This window comes from Liolophura sinensis, chromosome 1, assembly GCF_032854445.1.
Source record: "Liolophura sinensis isolate JHLJ2023 chromosome 1, CUHK_Ljap_v2, whole genome shotgun sequence".
NCBI classification, from domain to species: domain Eukaryota; kingdom Metazoa; phylum Mollusca; class Polyplacophora; order Chitonida; family Chitonidae; genus Liolophura; species Liolophura sinensis.
Genome location: NC_088295.1, coordinates 16,086,386 through 16,104,668, shown reverse-complemented (window position 1 = coordinate 16,104,668; position 18,283 = coordinate 16,086,386). Strand labels below are relative to the sequence as shown.

The window sequence follows — 18,283 nt, the reverse complement described above, 5'->3', positions numbered from 1 at the left end:
AAGGTTCCAGCGAATGCCGCTCTGCCAGTTCCGTCACTTCGCTGACGCCATCTTGCTTTGTGTCGTACAGGTCGAAGTCTCGGGGTAAAGGAATTACTACTTTGTCTTTGGTTTCATGAAAAAGCTGTAACAGTATTTAAAGTAAAAGGCATTGACAAGGCATTTTTATAAAATGGTGACAAAAAAGCGACAATTTCCACAAGAAGAAACAGTCGAAAAATGTAAATGTATGTTCTTTAAATGTATAGCTTGAACGTTATGGGCGGTTGTTGAATTTAAATTCTGAATAAAGCAGACCAGTATAAATCTTATGGCATGTTATGGTTTCTTGCGCTTAGAAAAAAAAAGGTTTCAAAAATACCTCAGTTTCTGATCTCTTCCTCCTGTCGCACTCTTCGCGACACCCTACTCCACAGGCGGGGACCGCCGAGCCTGACGTCACCGCCGTACACGTATAGGTCCTGCTCCAAATGCGTCTTCCTCGAGTACGGAGTCTGAGAGCGTCAGTGTGCCTCCGCAGGACGGCACAGAACCAATTTGCAGTTCATGATTGCTGCAAAAGATTTATTTATTTATTTTATTTGATCGGTGTTTTACGCCGTACTCAAGAATATTTCACTTATGCGACGGCGGCCAGCATGATGGTGGGAGGAAACCGGGCAGAGCCCGGGGGAAACCCACGACCATCGGGGGGTTGCTCATAGACCGTCCCACTTACGGCCGGAGAGGAAGACAGCATGAGCTGGACTTGAAATCAAAGCGACTGCTGGAAAAGAAAAAGTGTACTTATTCCAAGCCCAATTTAGGGGTGCTTGTATTTTAGTCCCTATGGCACGCGAGGTACGGGTTCAAACCCGACTATGGACAGGGGATTTGTGTTGTATAAAAAAAAGCGTTCTTTGAAGACCACTAGTCTTATATCAATGTGATGTCCATATCTGCATATTCGTCACATGTGGGAAAGTTCGTCGCCAGTATCTTGCTAAAGTTTGGATCTTTCCTCAGGTGTTTTTTGATTCCCCATATACAACTAACAACCACTGTATTTGTGACTTATTCTTGAGTATGGTAATGAAAAAAAATAAAATGAATAAAAAAATAAACATATAAATATGTAAATAGATAAATAAAAATGATAATTACATAGAGAATTCGGAGCAAAATGGTCAGATGATTGTAGTTGTTCCTTCAGCGCAAGTTCTTGTGATCTACTGCTCGTTTGTCTAGAAATATACAGGGCTTACAACCGGGATGTCAGGCAGTGAAGGAGGGGGCGGGGGGAGTTTTACGTGCTTGAAACTAACTGTAATTCACTAAAGATCTCTAAGGGAATCAGGAAGCGCGGAACTTCACAAATTTGGTTCCCTCATCCCACCGCGAACATCGGCGATCATTGGTTGGTTAATGTTCTCATGTAGAGCCTGGTGGACAACGGTGACTATGATGTTGTTTGCCATTGTCGGCTGTAGGTGTCATGTTACTACTATATTGTGTTGACAGGTCTCACAACAATACCATGTGGACAGAATGACCTACTGTACCAAAGAAAGACTGCACAGACTGACCAAGATCTTTATAGGCTTCAAATTATAATAGAATTTACATGACTTGGTTACTTGGTTATGGGAAATAAGCATTTGTGTAGACACCAATATGATTTCTGATAATGAATAAAAAGACAAAAGACATAAACTCTCCAGTAAAAAACACTAATAATCTTTTCCAGTAAAACTCACGTGCTTAATTCTGGGTTTCAAACAGAACCTGCAGCAACGTGACTCCTCTAATAAAACTAAATGAAATAATACATACCTTCACATAATATGAGTAAGGTTGTAAGATTTTACAAAACATAAGGATATACCGAAACAGTTACAGGGTATATCAGTTTGATAATGCACAAATCAATTTAAATTGTAGAAGCGCCAGAAAGTAAATTTTTTAAGCGTTCTTTAAAATAGATTCTGGATATCAAGTATAAATGACATGGATAATATTATAGTTCTCCTGTGCATGTATTTGTTACGTTTGTTGGTCTGCAAAAGACAATCTCTACACATGGATATGTTGGAAGTCCATATTCTTGCAGAGAAAATGAGGGTAGAACAATTTGCCTAACTCATAATGTTAAACTGCATAATCTCGGTTTCGAAGACAATTAAGAGCTCATTGCTTCGGGTGACGTCATAATTATTTAAAGAAAAAACCAGTGGTATTCTGAATATTTGGCGGAATTCAACATGCTTTGACGAAGGATGATGTCAGTTATCTAAACTGCTATCGACTGCCAATCTGAACCCTGTTTCTGATATTGTCATATTTGAGACTGTTCACACGTTTAGTATAATATAACCTCATAAATGAATTTTATTTTTATCTCCAGTGGTATTTGATCTGATTCGCTGAGCCGTAGTTTAGGCTGTGCTTTTACCGCATGTTGATGGAGATATTGTAAAAGAAATTACTCTCCTCGCACATTGTCCAGCATGCCACTTGTTTTTAATAAGTATGACGTCTACCGAGGCAATGAGTTCTTGGTGTTGAAGCCAGGTTTATGAATTTACTTATTTATTTATTTATTTATTTGATTTGATTTGTGTTTTACGCCGCACTCAAGAATATTTCACTGCTACGACGGGGGCCAGCATTATGATGAGAAGAAATCGGACAGAGGCCGGGGGAAACCCACGACCATCTGCAGGTCCTGGAAGATCGTAAGGCCAGAGAGGGGGCCAGCATGAGCTGGACTTGAACTCACAGCGACCGCATTAGTGAGAGGCTCCTGGGCCATTACGCTGCGCTAGCGCGCTAACCAACTAAGCCACGGAGGCCCAGGTTTATGAATTAGAAAAAATGTTCAAACTGCACTCGCCTGGTGATAATATAGACGTACAACATCTCAGTGTGTAGAAATTGTGACATAGTGGTACGTGTCACTAAAGAAAGCCAACTTTAGTAGAGAGTATGATTGATTTTACAGATAGGTGACTGTCTGAAAGAAGCAGATTATAACAACACCATGCAAAAGACACCCATGGCAGAATGTATTCAAAACCAAAGCAAGGGGCGTATTTTAATGTATTCGAATGTCGTTAACGACGAATGAGTTGCTGCATGATTTTGGGGAATTAAATACAAAGCCAGGTGAACTGTTTTCTCCAGGGATTAAGTCCGAATTTGGATCTGGCCACTGTTGTGTAAAACACCGTGTAAGAGACAAACAAAAATTATTTTCCACGAGGATCACATGTTTTTATTTATTTATTTGGGTAAAGTAAATAATAACGTTTAAGGCGGACTCAAACAATGTGTACTAGTAAAACGTCATAGTCATATTCATCATGTTCAAGGAAAACCAATTCCTTTCTCCAGATGACTGGTAAGCATCCTGAGTTAATGCTGCAGCCAAATATGGTCAGTGAGGGGTCTCTATCATCAGCATCCAGGATGCTAATCCGTTACCACTAAGTTGACAAACATAAACCTAACTGTGGAAGAAACAAACACTCGGATATCTTATTTCCAAGTTTGCCTTTCAAGGGACTGTGGAAAGAGGTCAACCAGTGGCAGATTTATACGGCTGATATGTCGACCTTAGCCACGCCCACTCGGTGACGTGTAGCGATGGAAAATCCCCTTATCAGGCGGCCTCGAGCAGTACATCGGGTGGGCATAAAAAATGGGCCATACCCTGACACTCAATATCTCCGAAACTCTCTTACGTCAGTTTCTAAAAATGTACACACTCAAAGGCCCTTATGTCCTTAGTATACAGACCAAATTTCAATTTCATCCTATAAGATTTCTGTTCATGGGACCAAAATGAAAAAAGAGTCAAAAACGCACGTTCCGGATATTTCAAAATGATGTTTTACCTTGTTTTACTTGAAAAGGTGATCAATTGGTCCTCCATCTTCTCGGTAAACGGCGCGCAAACGTTTCTTCCATGAAATGATTGAGTCCCGAATCTCCTGAAGAGTAATTTTTTTCCAGCAGTCCTTGATGCGTGCTTTTAGTTCATCCTCAGTGAATTTTTCCGTGCGACCCTCATGACACCTGACAGGTGATGAAATGTGGGTCACCGGAACGTGCGTTTTTAAGGCTATGTTTTCACTTTAACCCTTTGTACAGACTACTCAAGCTATGACCTTGAAAATCGGTCAGTATATTAACAAAATCATGCCATCTGAATGTCTAAAGAGTGAAAGGGTTTGAACAAAAGATAATGGAACAATGCAGCATCAAAGTACGGCCCATGTTTTATACCCACCCGATATATAGTGTGAGTCCTTTCAAGATCTATCATCACTTTTGTAAGGGAAAGTCTAATCTGGAAATAATTTCATCGCATCTTCGAACATCTAAGATAAGTAAGTATTTTTCGTCGAGATTCTGAGGCTCTAATTCTAAATGACATACATTTCAGTTTATTAATAACGGTATCTGAAATCTGTAGAGTTTTAGAAAATTGCATATATTCGCCTTTAAATATATCTTAGCACATTCTTCATTCCTTATCACTTATATTATTTCCCGCAATCCAAACACAAGTTGTCCATGCCCTATTTAATTTATTATTATTTGTTATTAAGATCGTAATCAATAATTAAATAAACTATAAAAGTTTTATTTATAAGGGAAATCGGTATGATTCAGTATTTACAATGCAAATCTTTACTTTCACAGTACCATTAACCATGAACTGCAAGTTGGTGTCCCTGCCCATCGTGTTCTGCGGCAGACGTATTTGGAAGAGGATCCAGGAGCCTGTGTGTCGGGCAGCCTGCACCTACACGTGTACAGCGGAGACGTCAGGCTCAGCGGCCCTCGTTTGTGGTCTAGGGTGTCGGGAAGCCTGCAACAGGAGGAAGCAATCAGAAACTGAGGTATGTTTTTACTTAACGCAAGGAACTGCCGTATATGTAATCATGATGATAAAGATCTGCTTTATTAGAATTTTCTCGATTGATTTTTAACACAATTAAAAAATGGTTGAAAATGCGATTTTACGAGAGCTATTTTCGTTTTGTCTTACTTTTTGGCACAGAATAATTATACAACAACCAATCATAAATTTATCTTCGATTTCCACAAAAAAAACACTGCTCAAGATTTTCTTTCAACAATTTCCAGCTTACTACACTGGATTACAATCATATATATGGTTACTTCTTTTTTGCTTAGCTTTTCCTCGAGATCAAAGACCAAGTCGTCATTCCTTTACCCCGAGACTTCGACCTGTACGACACAAACAAAAATGGCCTCATCGAGGTGACGGAATTGGCTGAGTTGCTTTCGCTGGAACCCACTCGAGATGACGTCATCAAGGCTTCTCTCTGGCCGATTTTGATGGTAAGAAGGTTTGAATTTGAGTCCGGAACGCGGTGAAGATAGTCTTGTGTGTCTTAATGTCTGAAGATGTCTATTAGTACACTTCTTCCTATATTTACATTTCATTTACATGTTTTTGATATAATGAAGTCTCTAAACCCAAAGCAGAAGACATTTTAGGAATACAGATGTTAACGATGTATACTTTTCATTTTTTTTTTTTTTGATATGTGTCTGGTGTTATACAATCCACTGAAATTGTTGATTTACACATATGACCCCTTTGGCCACAAGCAGTTGGACCACAGGCCGTTTATGAAATTATAATTGCATCCATATAACGTTAACCCATTATTAGAGACTACACCACACTGAGAGAAAAGTTTGGGTCAAGTGACTCAAAAAGCTGAGTAATTTAGTGGAGCTAATTCCACTCAAAAACAAAGACATATCACCTGATCAGCTGAGTCAACTAATCTGATTATATTTTGACTCATTTGGTTGGTCGGAAAACTCACATGAGTCGTCCATGACTCAGTTAATATGATCATGTGACTTTTTCTGAGTCAAATTAGCTTCATTGAATTACGCAGATTTTTGAATCCGTTGACCCAATCTTTTCTCTCGGTGCAGAGGAGCAGAGCTAAAGCTATGCTTTACACAAATAGATGTACGTTACAATATGATATACTGACGGCTTCGGTGGCCTAATGGTTAGAGCGTCCACCTCGAACTCGGCAGACGATGTTACTTGTTGCTCACTCGCTTGGCACTAAGCACTGAGAGGTAGGAACATAATTGGTCCTGTACTTTCAGTATGGAATAATGTGACTAGATAGTATGTCATGTCGGATGTTTTCGACAGTACTTCGACGAACTCGCCCTGCCACAAGAAGACACAGTATATGTACGCACACCTGACGACTCCCCATGGTCATATGACTAAAAAAATGTTAGCTGCAACGTAAAACCCTGACCATACACACATACATATGACAGGACTTAAGAAAACGTGTCACGAGGAGTTATCTCCCCTATTCTACGCTGCGTTGCTTGATGACGTTGAAAACAAAGGTCTAAATAAAGATATCACTGACTGACATTGCTTGTGATTGTATACCTGGCTTTAAGGTCGCTGGTTCGAAACCCATTCTGAGTGGCCTCAGGCAAATTTTACGTAGCTCTAAAATCTGCGCATTTTTGTTTTACGCCGCAATCCAGAATATTTCACTGATTCTACGGCGGCCAGCATTGTGATGGGAAGAGAGTAGACAAAGGCCGATGGAAACCCACGACCATTTGCAGGTTGCTGGAGGACCTTCCAACGTAAGGCCTACTGGTCAACCACCTACTAGTTTTATACGGTGAGGCGGGTCTGATTAGACTTGCTTTTTAATAATCATGACGTCACCTAAGGCAATGAGTTCTTGGTGTTGAAACCAAGCTTACAGCGTTTAACATTATTAATTAGAAAAAGAATTCTATCTGCATTCCTTTGCAATAATGTGGACGTCCAACATAGTAATGTGTAGAGCTTGTGATGTTATGTGTAGCTGACTACAGGTAATTATGGTAGCGAGTATGACTGATTTTACAGATAGCTGGTTAAAAGAAACAGACTGTAGTGAACAGACATATGAATGAATGATTATGGCTTAATTCCACTTATATTACTTATATAAAAGTTAATCGGGAACAACTCATATTGATAAATGTATGCATGTATATATGTTAGGGGTTTTACGTCGTGCTTAACATATGACGACGACGAGTCCTCAGATGTGTGTACTTATACACTGTCTTCTCTTGGCAGGTCGAGGTATCGATAAATGAACTATCGACATGAAAATATAATCGATATCGATAAATTAATTATAATATCCATAAACCAGTTATCGATATCGATATATGGATATAGTATATAGGCTAGTACTGTAAAGCACTACACTGTCTGTAATTAGCACTCAAGCTTCGACCTCCGTGAGACGCTCCTGATCCTGCTTACTAATACCTTCCTCTTTGAATGACAATGCTAATTCGGCAAAGCTAGAGTAAATGCTATTTATCGACATATATATTGGTTTAGTCATATCGATAATTCACGATTAAATATCCATTTGGTTCCTATACATTTATACAAATATTTCGGTTTATTTATACATGTACATAGGCCTCTACGGAAATAGCTGCTTCGCTGGCCAAATTGTTAGGACGTCCTCCGCGAGGTCGGGAGGCCTGTGTGGCATTAATCCGGGTAGGGTCATACCAAAGACTTTTAAAATGGTACTTGCTGCTGTTTCGCTTCGAGCTGAGTAGGCCCTACTGAGAGGTTAGAACAAGGAAACATGATTGACTGGCCCGGTGTCAGTATATAAAGTCACTCGGTGGGGCGTCATTTCTGGTATCTATATGTGCACACACCTCGTGACTCCTTGTCGACATGTGACTGAAAAAATGTTAGGTACGATTTACACCCTAAGTATGCTCACATACCGGGTATATGTACTGAAACGGCTTGATATAGTTAAAAGCGCTGGAGTCTAACTCGAAATAGGCCAACACCGTAACAAGCTAAGTGTCAAAACGAGGAGTTGTCTCCCCTACTCCATGATAATTTGCTGAATGATGTGAGCGACATAAACGAAGAAATCACTGAAATAATTATTATTATCGTCCAGGTATTCAGTGATAAACAAACACAAATGTTCTACTTAAAGCAGACCACTAAGAAATAGATGCATTACATCAATCTGACACTCATGTAAGTGCTAAGCGAAAACATTACTACGTCAGTATATTTTCAATGAGGATTTTGGGGCCTCCGTGGCTCAGTCGGTTAAAGCGCTAGCGCAGCGTAATGACCCAGGAGTCTCTCACCAATGCGGTCGCTGTGAGTTCAAGTCCAGCTCATGCTGGCGGCCGTACGTGAGAAGGTCTGCCAGCAACCTGCGGATGGTCGTGGGTTTCCCCCGGGCTCTGCCCGGTTTCCACCCACCATAATGCTGGCCGCCGTCGTATAAGTGAAATATTCTTGAGTACGGCGTAAAACACCAATCAAAAAAAAAAAAAAAAAAAAAAAAAATCAATGAGGATTTTACAGAAACAAACACATGAAAATATATTTATGATATTCGTGACAAGGCAAACGGAGTACCGAATATATCGCCAGCGTTGCATACTGATTATACAAGAAGTTGGAGAGTATTCCAGTTCCAAAAATATGTGTGTATAAATGTGAAAGAATAAAGAAAATAGTTTGGCTAATAAATACATAAATACCACACAAGGTTTTGCAATGTGCCATGATAATCATAGAAACAGACAAATACCAATCAGTCGTTCGCGATGTGTCATGATAATCACAGAAACAGACAAATACCATTCAGCCGTTCGCGATGTGTCATGATAATCACAGAAACAGACAAATACCAATCAGTCGTTCGCGATGTGTCATGATGATCACAGAAACAGACAATTACCAATCAGCCGTTCGCGATGTGTCATGATAATCACAGAAACAGACAATTACCAATCAGCCGTTCGCGATGTGTCATGACAATCACCGAAACAGACAAATACCAATCAGCCGTTCGTAATGTGTCATGATAATCGCCGAAACAGACAAATACCATTCAGCCGTTCGTAATGTGTCATGATAATCGCCGAAACAGACAAATACCATTCAGCCGTTCGCGATGTGTCATGATAATCACCGAAACAGACAAATACCAATCAGCCGTTCGCGATGTGTCATGATAATCACCGAAACAGACAAATACCAATCAGCCGTTCGTAATGTGTCATGATAATCACCGAACCAGACAAATACAATTCAAACGTTAGATAAACCCCTCCACGAAGATAACACAACCTCCCCATGAACGTAAAACAAACCTCTCCACGAACATAAGACAAACCTCCCCATGATCGTAAAACAAGCCTCTCCACGAAGATAAGACAAACCTCCCCACGAACGTAAAAGAAATATCTACATGAACGTAAGATAAACCTCCCCGTCAACCTAAGATAAACCTCTCCACAAAGGTTAAAGAATCTTCCTTTTCCACGAACGTAAGACAAACCTACCCGTGAACATAAGACAAACCACCCCACGAGTGAAGAAGTTAAGACAAACCTCCCCAGAACGTAAGACAAACTTTTACGTAAACGCACGACAAACTTCTCCATAAAGGTTAGACAACCTTCCCTCCCCATGAAAGTAAGACAACCCTTCCCACGAACATAAGACAACCCTCGTAATGAACGCAAGACAACCCTCCCCGTGAATGTAAGACAACCCTCCCCGTGAATGTAAGACAAACCTCCCCGTGAATGTAAGACAAACCTCCCCGTGAACGTAAGACAAACCTCTCCACAAAGGTTAGATAAACTTCCCTTCCCACGAAGGTGGAACAAACCTCCCCATCAACGTAAGACAAACCTCCCCACGAACCTAAGACAAATCTCCCCGTGATTTTAAGATAAACCTCCTCTTGAACGTAAGACAAAGTTTCCCGTGAATGGAAGACAAACCTATTCCCCAGGGTTAGATACATTTCCCTTCCCACGAAAGTAAGACAAACCTCCCCTGAACATAAAGCAAAACTTCCAACGAATGTAAGATAGACCTACCCATGCGCGAACGCCCATAATCACATTTTGTCTGTAAGGCTAAACGAATAATAAGCAATTTCCAGTACAAGGACGGGATTGAACCCATAGTCAATGTAAATATTGCAATGTGTTCAAAAAATGAGTTTGGGCGTTTTGCAGATGTTGCACCTATTCAGGGATTGATGACACCGGTCAATAACGACTTCACATATAGAATATAAGAACAAAATCAAATCACCTTTTTGTTAAGTGCAGACGAAATTCCCAGCCTGTAATATGACGCATGCGCGCACTAAAAATGACTAGTATAACAGTTCTTCATTTCACAGTCTGCTTTTATACTTCAAATTAATATCATTTTTATTTCTGTACCTTTATATATGTTAGGGTCTTTACCAAGTGAAAAAGACGCGAAAACAGATTTGGTGGATCCCGGACACAATTTACTCAAAGATTGTCTGAGCGAGTGAGTGCTTGGGGTTTAACTGTGTAGTTAACAATTTTTCAGTCATATGACAACGAAAGGATCCTTAGAGCACATGTAATGTGCATCCTTGTTGCAGGACGGATTTCCACGGCTCTTTTATCTAGCGCTGCTTCACTGAGACGCCTTACCGAAGGCAAGTAAGCCGTCCTGCCCGAGCCATTATACTGATACGGGTGAACCAGTCGTTGCACTATCCCCTCCATGCGGAACGCCAAGCGAGGAAGAAAGATTGTTTGACATACAACCTAAGGTCAATTATAGTAAATCTGCAGTTAATATTTTAAAATTTGTCCTACATGATACTTTTCCTCATTCCAAAATACGTGAACTTCCCAGCCAGTTTTCATTAAGGGTGGAAATGAAACATGCCGTTATCTGTTAATGCCTGGGGCTTATTTGGGGCTTATTTCATCCAAATGCGCCAAACCTTAATTGAAAACAGACCACGCATGCATGCACCTGCGTTATGTTCAGTTTATGTGTACAGTTTTAGGTGATGGCTGGCCGAACCACTTCCTGTTAAGCACATTGTGTGGCGTGTGATATAATTCTCTGGTTAGCCATCGGCCTCTACATTAATGTACGGATCTAACCCAGGATTTTAACCAGACACATTCTTTATTCGTTATAAATAAAAGATGTAAAACTGCGCTGAAACTAAAAGTAAGACAGAATTTATGTCCTTCGGGATTTGACTAGAGAATCCCATTGCAAAGTAACAATTTGTTTTGTTCGTCTGCAAAATATAATTTTCATTGATTTATTCATTTAATTAACTAACTATCAATGGGCTTGTTCTGAAAACTAATGGGTTTGACAGATTACTTAAATCAAGAGATTCTGCAATAAATTTAAGAAATAGTATAACATCTTTTATACGTTCAATAATATAATTATTTATATTTTTGAACGCAAGCACATTTTAATGATGATGTAGAATAATATATATATAGTAAATCGTCACGCGGTTACTTTAAACATGGTAAAATGAAGCAAGGTAATTATTTGAAGCCTATGATGACTGAAGTCAACTCCCATTGTACCCTTGCTCGCTTTACGCCACTGCCACCATTACCAAATTTTGTACGGAAATCTTGAACAACGCCAAGGTCACTGGGGTCACGGGGATGAGACAGGATGTGATTTCATGGAGAAAACAAAAAACTCCGGCTCAGTCTTTGTTTCTATTAGTACTTTATACACATGCAATCTTCCGTCCAGGTGTAGACAACATGATTCTAACGAACAACTGAAACAATTTTATTAATGAATGCTGATAAAGGCCCGAGGCCATCAGGGGTGAGGTTTAGCCTCCTAACAAGCTTGTCTTGGTGGCAGCGATGGAAAGCTAGAGTAGAGAGCAGCATATGCGAAAGGAGTATTGAGCTGCAGACAAAGGGGTGTTGGCCTGGAGACAAAGGTGTGTTGAGCTGCAGACAAAGATGTGTTTCTGTATTCATATTTTGAAACTAAAACTAGAAGAGTTATTTATGAGAAACTGCTCATGGCTACAATCAAAAATCTAACTAACTGTCTCCTACGCCTGAAGTAATGCATTGACAGAAGCCGGATATGTTGCGAGCATGCGTAACACAGCACCAATCTCATATTTGTACCACTATATTGTCTTCATTAAAATAGCAGTTTCATGGTTTGATTCAACTTTAATATATAATTCTAAAAGATAAAATACTATATGTGTTCAAAAATATTTTTTGAAACACTTCAAATGTCATTCTGCTATGCACAACAGTTTTAATTGCAGATCAATCACATGGGTTTCTGTACTCCATCACCTTTCCTTGTCAAAGTGTCTGATGTTGAAGGTAACATAATCCTATAAATTTATAAGTGTATAGTCAATGACTGTAGTTGAAAACAACAAAAAAGACTCTGAATTACAGACAAGAATATGGTTAAAAGGTGTTAATGATAAACAAATCATAGACCATTCTTGCAACTCCGTAAAAGAAATCAAACTTGATGCATACAAATGTCCCTATACGAGATATTATACATGTTCTGGTCTCGCCAGACCAGCCACATAAAACTACCCAATACAGCTTAGTCGAAACATTTATTTTCACCAATGGAAATTACAGCACTACGCAGTACAGTGTGCAAAATTTATGAAAAATGCAAGAAATAGAGATTATATGGCGTACGGATACTCACAATATGCATCCAAATGACACACTTAATATTAATTTAACCTATGGTATGACAGAATGACTGATTTGATTCCCTATAAACCCTATGAGCATCAAGAAAACAACCTACGAACGGACCCATCACGAACCCAATAATCACAGTTCCAAATAACATCAACACCTTATCCCGGAATAAGGATCCCAGGTCATTTTTTTTTTATTTGTTAGTTTCTTTGTTTTCTGTTTCAAAAGGGCACAGCAGAGACTTGCGGAATTAAACGACAGTTGTGCAGTTCTGTGATCATGCCCACCATAACCCTGTGTACACAAATGAATGTGTCTCATTTAAGTGCACGGAAGGTCAGGCTGTGGAGAGGTGAGGCCACCGTGGGCAGCGTCCCAATGAGAACTCTCCTGTCAATGCGTCAGCAGTGATGTATCTACACTGAAGCGGATTCAGCCTAGTGATGAAGTTGTCATCACATCCTGAATGAATAATATAAAACTGGATGTCTTCCTACAATATCCTCACGCTTCAGACAGACTGTAGTGCGCAGATAACAGCCTCTCGACAACTCTTTCAAGAAATCTTCAGCTTTATTTGGTAAGTATGAGCTTACATACAGATGTTTGATTTATTATTTAGCAAGTTTTTGCCCGAAGTTTCAGAGCAGTGAATAAAATGCACCATTGTTCAAAAGATCAAACAACTAAGGAAAAGAATATAGGGGACTAAATTAAAGCTACAGGACTTACTGACTAATATGTACAAAAATCCTGCGCCAAAGACGAAGAAATTCATTAGAACATTACGATAATAAGGGAAAGTGAAAATTCGAAAATTTGTCCCACAATATAAATCATACGAGAAATCATGGAACAATACAATTACAGAGTAAACTTATGCAGAAAAAGGATTTCTAAAAAATATAATTAAATAATTACGGGGAAATTATTAATTTGCAATGTTGACCTAAGTTAAACAAAGCACGGTCAGTTGGCATTTCTCCGGACAGTTAAGGTATATAGGAGCCTGGTGAGTGACCATGGTTATGACAAGTTCGTAGTAGATGGACTTCCAGGAACGTGCATACACACAAAAAAAAACATGAGGTCAGCTATGTAGATATCGTATGCTATACAGAAGTGTATGCATCTGTTCAAAGGAAATAGTTATCATGCAGCCATTTATTTACTATACTTTTGATTTCACTATTGCAGCAACCATGAACTGTAAATTAGTTGCCGTATTCGCCGTCTTGATTGTCGTCATGTTGTCGGAGACTGACGCCCTGCGCTTTCGATTCCGGGGCAGAAAAATTCTTAGACAGATCAAGAAGCCGCTGTGTAATGTTGCTTGTTCCTACACGTGTACAGCGGTTACGTCAGGGAGTGGGGCTCCAGTCTGCACACCCGTCTGTCACAACATCTGCAGAAGAGTCAGGCGATCTGGAGAGGTAACTATAGGAATTGCATGTGTTCCTCGGTGAAATTTACAGTATACACACGTGTATTTGTTCTTGGCTAAACGGTCATATCGGTACAATGTTAATAATGAAATGCGTTACTAGCGTACATACCAAGCCTCGTGGACAGATCATTACATATAAATATCAGTTGTACATTAGAAGTGATTTGAGTGAAACGAGAAAATGAACGAACATCAAAATCAGTTTGCATCGATCAGCGACTCTTCCATTGATACATGTACGTCTTGATATCAGAGATGCGCGTGAAAAATCTTACATGGTTATCTTCAACAATATCTTTAAATGATTAAATATGTATTATCACAGGGCCAGGATAACACATTTACAATCCCATACCCAAAGAACTTCGCCGTGTACGACTCAAACATGGATGATTTCATCAGTATTGATGAGTTGGCAGATGTTCTCGATCTGAGTCCTTCTCACCCAGGCGTAATTAAGACGTTCGAATACGCCGATGCCAACGGTAGGTGTCTTCTGCACTCTATTACATGATACATTTTTCACTGCTTAAAATGTTTACTTTTTCTCAATGACAATTGGTTTAGGAATGTTAAGTGCTTTCAATAAAAATCTAAGTGGGCCTAAAGGTATTTTTACAGCTGAAATTAAGACATAATATTTGCACATATGTTATTATGTCTTAATGTCAGCAGCAAAAATATCTTAAGGTCCACTTAGAATCCTCTTCTCACTCTCCATACAGATGTTATGATTATTTTGCTCATATATTATCATAACAATTATTATGGAGAGTGAGAATCTGTACATAAAAATTACTCATGTTGTTGACATGTATAAATCACACTAAAAAAATCTTGTGTGAAACAGTACAGTTTCTTAATGTTAATTAATATGCCATTGTTTTACAGGAGATTCCCTTATCAGCCAGTCCGAGTTTCTGGAAGCACCCTGGGTGTTCGAAACCGGTAAGTGTGTTCCACATTACCACTAAAATATAATCCCACGACCATTAATATTTCACCAGGACTAACGTTCATCACCAAGATGTAATCTCTTTGAAATCATCAAAATCACCAAAACACCCGTGCAGAGTAACTGTTTAATGTCTGTGAACTGTACTTACTTGAGTAAGTAAAAGGGAGTTACAGAGAACATATAATACTATTATTCGTTTATATATATAATTCGCTTATATATATAACATAGTGTTTATTTTTGTCTAACAGATGACGAAGATGTTGAAGCCGTTGACAGCGCATGAGCAGTATAAGCAGTTGTCCGACCACGCCCTCTGTCCCTTCATCATATATTTTATACATTCCAAGAAACACGAGATTTCTTTTGACTAACTGTGATACTACGATTTGACTGAATCGTCATTTGTAATAAAATCGACCATTTCCTTGGCACTCGAGTCTTTGTGATGAATCTTCCATTCACAGTTGCCATTGTTTAGTGCAGTATAAAAACTGGTCACCGCAGTCATACAGATATAAATTTGTCCTCGATTACTCTGTAAATATGCCACTCAGGGAAGATGGCGAGGATTCAAAGGGTGTGGATTTAGCGTTCTCAGCCTTACTTTTGCGTTCTTCGGAAAGCCACTTGCAGGAAAATATAGAATTAAGTGAGATTCTTTGCGTCACATCGGGCTCTAGCATGTCCAAGATAAGGTGAATACACGACTGCTCTTCCGGTGGGGCCTTCTTAACGATCCTTTTGCGTAGTTTCCGAGATTTCTGGTACTTGAAAAGTCGGCGGGTGCTTGAGCTGACGGATCCAAACGGTAACTCAAAACAAAGAAGTGTATACAAAATCACTCCTAGCGCCCAAATATCTACGGGTCGGGGGTCGTATGGCGTGTGGGTTAGCACTTCCGGGGCGGCATAGTCCAGGTTTCCGCAATAGTCGGTACACAGCTCAACCTCCCCTTGTTCGCTAGCCCACGGCACACACCACCCAAAACCATATAACTTAATGTCATTGTTCTTATCCAATAGTATATTTGTCAGCTTGAGGTCATGGTGAACGATATTGATATCGTGACAATACTTACAGGCTGACAACATCTGCTGGAAGATAGATTTGCGCTCTTTTGGCGAGGGAAAGAGCCTGTGTGCTTTCATGTAGTTTTCCAGAGAACCGTTTTCCATGTAGTCCATGATAACGTAATGTCTGGAGTAGTACTGAAAGTTGTAGTACAACCTGATGATGTTTTCATGTTGAATTTGGGATAAAGTAGTAATCTCGTTCTTGATGAAGTTCACAAAATGTGGAGAGGCTAAAGCTGCATTCTCGATGGTGTAAACCCTTACCGCTTTTAGTTTACCGTTTCTTCTGTCAGTAACATTGTACAATTTACTACACTTTGACTCGCTAATAATGCTTTGAAAGAAGTAGCCGTGTGCAGAGAGCACGTCTTTCTCTCTAGCGGGAACACGAGGCACCTGGCTCTCCCCCAGCTCATTGGACACTTGCCTGGGTGTGAGAGAATAGGTCCGGTCCGTACTCAGGAAACCCTCCGACTCGCCACTCCAGAACGTGATGTCTTGCTCGCGCTTTTTCTTGGCCGAGAAGCGTGATACAAGCGTCTCCAAGCTTTGGGCTTTCCGACCGGAATTGCTCATCTTACGCTAACGAGACGTATCCTCTGGTCAGAATGTACCCCCTCGCCATTCTCTTCCATCACTCATCGTTATGAAAGCTGAACAAAATGAGACATGACAGACGTTAATCAAACACGGTGGTGTCAAAAAGGTAAAGATGCAAGTCATGGCCTGACTAGGAATATAAACACATTGTGTCCATCACAAAGTAACATCTATTCAGCATGATCAACCTGCATCGATCGTTCAGTTCCAGTTGGACTTGGACCAGAATGCAGCTTTACTACATTTAGCTTAGATATGCAAAATAAAAGAAGACAAGAAAATCTTGATCTGCTTCGGCGCCAATGAAGTACAACTAATGAATTTTCCTCGACTTGTTCCAAGGGGTTGTCGCATGAAATCTGAGGTATAGGCATACATATATATCTACCGTGGACCGTTGTATCAAGCGCGGAATTGGAAGCTGGGAAGTGGTGTATAGGCGCAAAGATAAGCTTATAACACATATGGATCAGAATCCTATGGGCATACAACGGCTAAACCGTTATGCGTCTTTCTTAGGAAGTGTTAAAACGAGGATTACCTGAGCAACCCGAAGAAAGGCCGATCAACGTTCCGTCTTTTCTCTTCTACACGGCAACTAAAGTTCAGTCAACGATTGTGATGTAATTTCGTGACGTCTTCAGATTGTCTATAACGTGCCTTCTATTATGACGTCGTCAGTGTCTGGTCTGTTTCCCTACTGTCTACTTGAGGGCTGGGTTTCCAAAGCCATTCTGTTTGACTGTTGGTTGAAAGCTTTCAGTTAATTCTACAAATGAAACAGTTAACAAAATTACTCCCTCTACTAACTCACACTGGAGATATATTACGGTACGTCTTTTTATTTTTACTATACGTTCTATTGCAGCGTCAGCAGCGTGACGTCATAATGAGTAAACCATGCATATACATCATACATGAAACCGCAGCCAGCTAGATGCTTGACGTCACACAACAAAAGATGCGTGACACCGCAAAGCCACTTGTTGCCAGCGTAAATCCGCAGGTATCTCATTAAGGTGGGCATAATGCCCCCACCACCAGACAGTCTATGAAGGAGAAATGACGACAAGAAAATAATAGTTACAGCTATTACAACTCGTATGATGGTGCCATCCTTTGCTTTTTCTTCGCTGCCTTGTAGTGGCTATTAAAAGTATTTTCGTCAGGCAACAGTGGCATCACTTGAGTGGCAACAGACTGGTTCCAAACCTAGTAAAGTCTCTTTGAGGCGCATTTCTGCATGTTGATCCGCGAAGCCAGTGTATTCTGTCACCGAAATGGCCTCACTTGGTACTGAGCACTATATAGTCCCTCGCTCAGGATAAAATGATTTGGTTGCTATTAAACGCCATACTAAACATTTTTAGTTTATAGGGCATGCAAACGCTTGGACTACTTGACGGCATGATAGTCCGTCTGACAACTTTTGCATGATTTCACAATGTCATTATGATTGTAAGAAAGTCATCCATCAATGATTACGCTGTCCAATGTTTTAGAACAATGGGATTGTTTGCATCAGTACAACCAGGTGGTGACTTTGGGTCCTTGATTGCCTCTGCTTAGTCGTTTCGGCACGATGTTAAGTATAAA

General features: G+C 40.0%; 2 protein-coding genes across 2 annotated transcripts; one reads left to right on the top strand and one right to left on the bottom strand.

Moving 5' to 3' along the window:
* The first annotated feature begins 13,027 nt into the window (after positions 1-13,027).
* LOC135461421 (EF-hand calcium-binding domain-containing protein 1-like) lies at positions 13,028-15,439 on the top strand. Its single transcript, XM_064738521.1, has 5 exons — positions 13,028-13,186; positions 13,804-14,039; positions 14,379-14,538; positions 14,945-15,001; positions 15,263-15,439. The coding sequence occupies exons 2-5, from the start codon at positions 13,809-13,811 to the stop codon at positions 15,295-15,297; spliced, it is 483 nt and encodes a 160-aa protein (XP_064594591.1). The 5' UTR covers positions 13,028-13,186; positions 13,804-13,808; the 3' UTR covers positions 15,298-15,439.
* A 105-nt stretch (positions 15,440-15,544) lies between these two features.
* LOC135466813 (testis-specific serine/threonine-protein kinase 1-like) lies at positions 15,545-16,663 on the bottom strand. The gene has a single exon (XM_064744558.1). It carries the CDS (start codon positions 16,661-16,663, stop codon positions 15,545-15,547), a length of 1,119 nt encoding a protein of 372 aa, XP_064600628.1.
* Between the last annotated feature and the right edge of the window lie 1,620 nt (positions 16,664-18,283).

Excerpts from the sequence above, each read along its gene's own strand:
- LOC135461421 (XM_064738521.1), top strand. The coding sequence starts at position 13,809 with ATGAACTGTAAATTAGTTGCCGTATTCGCCGTCTTGATTGTCGTCATG. Across the intron at positions 14,539-14,944 it reads CGAATACGCCGATGCCAACG|GAGATTCCCTTATCAGCCAG; the intron begins GTAGGTGTCTTC and ends ATTGTTTTACAG. Across the intron at positions 15,002-15,262 it reads ACCCTGGGTGTTCGAAACCG|ATGACGAAGATGTTGAAGCC; the intron begins GTAAGTGTGTTC and ends TTTGTCTAACAG.
- LOC135466813 (XM_064744558.1), bottom strand. The coding sequence starts at position 16,663 with ATGAGCAATTCCGGTCGGAAAGCCCAAAGCTTGGAGACGCTTGTATCA.